The sequence below is a fragment of the Podarcis bocagei genome (assembly GCF_964188305.1).
Source record: "Podarcis bocagei genome assembly, chromosome: W".
NCBI lineage: Eukaryota > Metazoa > Chordata > Lepidosauria > Squamata > Lacertidae > Podarcis > Podarcis bocagei.
In genome coordinates this window covers 63936273-63941272 of record NC_138131.1, presented here as the reverse complement: position 1 = coordinate 63941272, position 5000 = coordinate 63936273, and the positions used below count along the sequence as shown (strand labels likewise).

At 41.8% G+C, this 5000-nt stretch overlaps 1 protein-coding gene and 1 pseudogene across 2 annotated transcripts in view; both read right to left on the bottom strand.

Annotated features, from left to right (window-relative positions):
• The window catches only part of LOC308578125 (spectrin alpha chain, non-erythrocytic 1-like), a gene marked incomplete at its 5' end in the record, with an annotated part of 102216 nt that extends 101730 nt beyond the window's left edge, over positions 1 to 486 (bottom strand). Inside the window, one exon of the mRNA XM_081178389.1 lies at positions 328 to 486. Coding sequence (XP_081034515.1) covers positions 328 to 486 — 159 coding nt within the window. The remainder of the gene's footprint in view (positions 1 to 327) is intronic.
• Positions 1 to 5000, bottom strand: part of LOC308578205 (protein CIMAP1C-like) — a 797869-nt pseudogene that overhangs the window by 320650 nt on the left and 472219 nt on the right. The gene's annotated exons all lie outside the window — the stretch shown is intronic.

Below are 5000 nucleotides of genomic sequence, written 5' to 3'. Positions count from 1 at the left end.
TGTGTGTGTGTGTATACATATGTGTGTGTAGTGTGTATGTATATAGTGTGTGTGTGTATGTGTGCATTTGTGTGTATATGTGTGTGTGTATATATATTTATGTGTGTGTGTGTGTGTGTCTATATTTATATATGTGTGTGTGTATATTTGTATGTGTGTGTGTTTGTGTGTATATATATATATACATATATGTTTTTGTGTGTGTATATGTGTGTGTGTGCATATATATGTGTGTGTCTGTGAGTATATATATGTGTGTCCATATGTTTTTGTGTGTATATATATATGTGTGTGTGTGTGTGTGTGTTTGTGTGTCTACACCCCCACCTTGTCCCCCAGGGCGGCCAGGTCCCTCTCGAACCCTTCGTGCTTCCTCTGCAGCGCCTGGACGCTGGCCAAGTCGTGGCCGTAGTTGTCGGTGTTCAGGGCCTGGTTCTTCTCCTCGATCCACTCTTTCGTTTCGTCGGCATCCCTGGGGGGGAAGAACGAGAGAGAAAATGAAGGAGTGAAAGGGAGAGGAAGAGGAAGGAAGGAAGGGAAAGAGAAAAAGAAAGAGAAAGAAAGTAAGGAAGGGAGGGAGGGAGGGAGGAAAAATTAAGAAGAAAGAGAGAAAGGGAGAGAAAGAAAGGAAGAAAGAAGGAGGGAGGAAGGGAAAGAGAGGAGAGAAAATGAAGCAATGAAAGAAAGAGAAAGAGAAAGGAAGGAAGGGAAAGAGAGGAGAGAAAATGAAGGAATGAAAGAAAGAGAAAGAGGAAGGAAGGAAGGAAGGAAGGAAGGAAGGAAGGGAAAGAGAGGAGAGAAAATGAAGGAGTGAAAGAAAGAGGAAGAGGAAGGAAGGAAGGAAGGGGAAGAGAGGGGAGAAAATGAAGGAGTGAAAAAGAGAGGAGGAGAGAAGAGGAGGAGAGGGAAAGAGAGGAGAGGAGGAGGAGAACGAGGAAAAGAGGGAAAGAGAGAAGGAGAGAAGGGAGAGGAAAAGAGAGAAGAGGAGGAGGAGAAAGAGAACAAGGAAAAGAGAAGAGGGAAAGAGAGAAGGAGAGGAAAAGAGAGAAGGAGAGGGAGAGGGAGGAAGAGAACGAGGGAAAGTGAAGAGGGAAAGAGAGAAGGAGAGAAGGAGGGGAAAAGAGAGGAGAGGAGGAGGAGAGGGAGAAAGAGAACGAGGAAAAGAGAAGAGGGAAAGAGAAGGAGAGGAAAAGAGAGGAGAGGGAGAAAGAGAACGAGGAAAAGAGAAGAGGGAAAGAGAAGGAGAGGAAAAGAGAGGAGAGGAGAGGGAGAAAGAGAACGAGGAAAAGAGAAGAGGGAAAGAGAGGAGAGGAGAGGAAAAGAGAGAAGGAGGAGAGGAGGAGAGGAAGAGAGAGGAGAGGGAGCAAGAGAACGAGGGAAAGAGAAGAGGGAAAGAGAAGGAGAGGAAAAGAGAGGAGGAGGAGAGGGAGAGGGAGAAAGAGAATGAGGAAAAGAGAAGAGGGAAAGAGAGGAGAGGAGAGGAAAAGAGAGAAGGAGGAGAGGAGGAGAGGAAAGGGAGCAAGAGAACGAGGGAAAGAGAAGAGGGAAAGAGAAGGAGAGGAAAAGAGAGGAGGAGGAGAGGGAGAGGGAGAAAGAGAATGAGGAAAAGAGAAGAGGGAAAGAGAGGAGAGAAGAGAAGAGGAGGAGAGGAAAAGAGAGGAGAGGGAGAAAGAGAACGAGGGAAAGAGGGAAAGAGAGAAGGAGAGGAAAAGAGAGAACGAGGAGAGAGGAGAGAGGAGAGGAAAAGAGAGGAGAGGAGGAGGAGAGGGAGAAAGAGAATGAGGAAAAGAGAGAAGAGGAGGAGGAGAAAGAGAACAAGGAAAAGAGAAGAGGGAAAGAGAGAAGGAGAGGAAAAGAGGAGAGAAGGAGAGGAAAGGGAGAGAAGGAGAAGAACGAGAGGAAAAGAGAGGAGGAGAGGAAGAGAAGAGGAGGAGAGGAAAAGAGAAGAGGAGGAGAAGAAAGAGAACGAGGAAAAGAGAAGATGGAAAGAGAGAAGGAGAGGAAAAGAGAGGAGGAGGAGAGGGAGAGGGAGAAAGAGAACGAGGAAAAGAGAAGAGGGAAAGAGAGGAGAGGAGAGGAAAAGAGAGGAGAGGAGAGGGAGAAAGAGAAGAGGGAAAGAGAAGGAGAGGAAAAGAGGAGAGGAAGGAAAAGAGAGAACGACAAGAAGAGAAAAAAGAGAAGGACAGGAGAGGAGAGAGGAAAAGAAGAAGAGGAGAGGAAAGAGAGAAAAGAGAAGAAGAGAAAAAGCGAAGAGAGGAAAAGGAGAGAGAAGAAAAGAAGGAGAGGAGAGGAAAAGAGAACGAGAAGAAGAGAAAAAGAGAGGAGGAGAGGAAAGAAGGAGAGATAGGAAAAGAAGGAGAGAAGAGAAGGAGAGGGAAAGAGAGGAGAAGAAAGAACAAGAGGAAAAGAGAACAAGGGGAAAAGAGAGGAGAGGAAAAGAGAAAAAGAGGGAAGGAGAGAAGAGTAAAAGAGAGAATGAGAAGAACAAGAGGAGAGAAGGAGAGAGGAAAAGGAGAGGAGAGAAGGAGAGAAGGAGAGGGAAAGAGAGAAGGAGAAAAAAGAACAAGGGGAAAAGAGAGGAGAGGAAAAGAGAAAAAGAGGGAAGGAGAGAAGAGAAGAGTAAAAGAGAGAACGAGAAGAAAGATGGAGAAAAAGAGAAGAGGAGAGAAGAGAAGGAGAGAGCGGAAAAGAAAGAAGGAGAGGAGAAGGAGAGGAAAAGAGAGGAGAAGAAAGAACAAGGGGGGAAGAGAAGGAGAGAAGAGGAGAGGAAAAGAGAGAACAAGAGGAGTAAAAGAGAGAACGAGAAGAAAGAACAAGAGGAGAGAGGAGAGGAAAAGAAAGAACGAGAAGAGAAAAAGAGAAGGACAGGAGAGGAGAGAGGAAAAGAAGGAGAGAAGAGAAGGAGAGGAAAAGAGAGAACGAGAAGAAGAGAAAAAGAGAAGAGAGAGGAAAAGAAGGAGAGAAGAGAAGGAGAGGAAAAGAAAGAACGAGAAGAAAGACGGAGAAAAAGAGAAGAGAGGAGAGAAGGAGAGAGAAGAAAAGGAGAGGAGAGGAAAAGAGAACGAGAAGAAGAGAAAAAGAGGAGGAGAGGAGAGGAGAGGAGAGAGGAAAAGAAGGAGAGAAGAGAAGGAGAGGGAAAGAAAGAACGAGAAGAAAGACGGAGAAAAAGAGAAGAGAGGAGAGAAGGAGAGAGAAGAAAAGGAGAGGAGAGGAAAAGAGAACGAGAAGAAGAGAAAAAGAGGAGGAGAGGAGAGGAGAGGAGAGAGGAAAAGAAGGAGAGAAGAGAAGGAGAGGGAAAGAGAGAAGGAGAGAGAGGAAAAGAGGAGGGAATGAGAGGAAAGGAAGAGAATGAGAAGAACAAGAGGAAAAGAGAGAGCAAGAGGAGGAGAGAAAGAGAAAGAAAGAGAAAGAGAGAGGAAAGTGAGAGAAGGAGAAGGACAAGAGGAAAAGAGAGAAGGAGAGAGAGGAAAAGAGGAGGGAATGAGAGGAAAGGAAGAGAATGAGAAGAACAAGAGAAAAAGAGAGGAGGAGAGGAGGAGGAGAGAACGAGAGGAAAAGACGAAAGAATGAGAGAGCAAAAGACAACAAGAGAATAAGAGAGATTGAGAGGAAAAGAGAGGAGAAGAGGAAAAGAGAGAAGGAGGAGAGAATGAGAGGGAAGGAGAGAACGAGAAGAAAGAACGAGAGGAAAAGAGGAAAGAACGAGAGGAAAAGAGGAGAGGAAAAGAGGAAAGAATGAGAGGAGAGCAAAAGAGAACAAGAGAATAAGAGAGATTGAGAGGAAAAGAGAGAAGGAGAAGAGGAAAAGAGAGAAGGAGGAGAGAATGAGAGGGAAGGAGAGAACGAGAAGAAAGAACGAGAGGAAAAGAGGAGAGGAAACGAGGAAAGAACGAGAGGAAAAGAGAAAAACGAGAGGAAAAGAGGAGGACAGTCAGGAGGAAAAGGTGGAGCAAGGCTAGGATATTAAGTTGGTGCGCACGGGGCGGAGACTCAGACGGAGCCTCGCCGATCTAGCTAGTAGACGTAGAGTTGCAGACAGCAGCGTGAGAATGGAAACTGTAATTCAATAAAGACTTTTACTTAATGACCGCTGGCTAGCGTGATCCTCTGTGAGCTAGGATCTTGAAGCAGCTCTGACAGGCCGCATTATTAAGCCACTAATAATTGCTATAAATTATTATTATTATTATTATTATTATTATTATTATTATTATTATTAACAGGATGAAACCGATTCGAAAACAGCGTCTCCTTGGAAGGTAAGGACTTTCAAGAGAATTTTTATTTTTCTCCTTGGAAGCAAATTATTATTATTATTATTATTATTATTATTATTATTATTGAAACCCAGCCAGATGGGCAGGGTATAAATAATAACATTATTCTTTTTATTCTTTTTATTGAAACCCAGCCAGATAGACGGGACATAATCCATTATTATTATTATTATTATTGAAACCCAGCCAGATGGGTGGGAATTAAATTATTATTATGATTATTATTATTACTACTACTATTGTTATTACTGTTATTATTATTGAAACCCGGCCAGATGGGTGGGAAATTACTTATTTTTATTATTATTATTATTATTATTATTATTATTATTATTATTATTATTATTATTATTATTATTATTATTATCGCTCCTTTTTCGCTTCCAGTCCGCCAAGTTGATGCTTCACACGGTGGCGACCTTCAACTCCATCAAGGTAAAAAAAAATATCTTGTTTTCTCCTCTGCTCTTTCCCTCTCCTTCTAGAAATAAAATTATTATTATTATTATTATTATTATTATTATTATTATTATTACTACTACTACTATTATTACTATTACTATTATTATTTTTATTGAAACCCAGCCAAATGGGAGGGGTAATTATTATTATTATTATTATTATTATTATTATTATTATTATTATTATTGAAACCCAGCCAGATGGGCGAGTAATAATAATAATAATAATAATAATAATAATAATAATAATAATAATAATTAT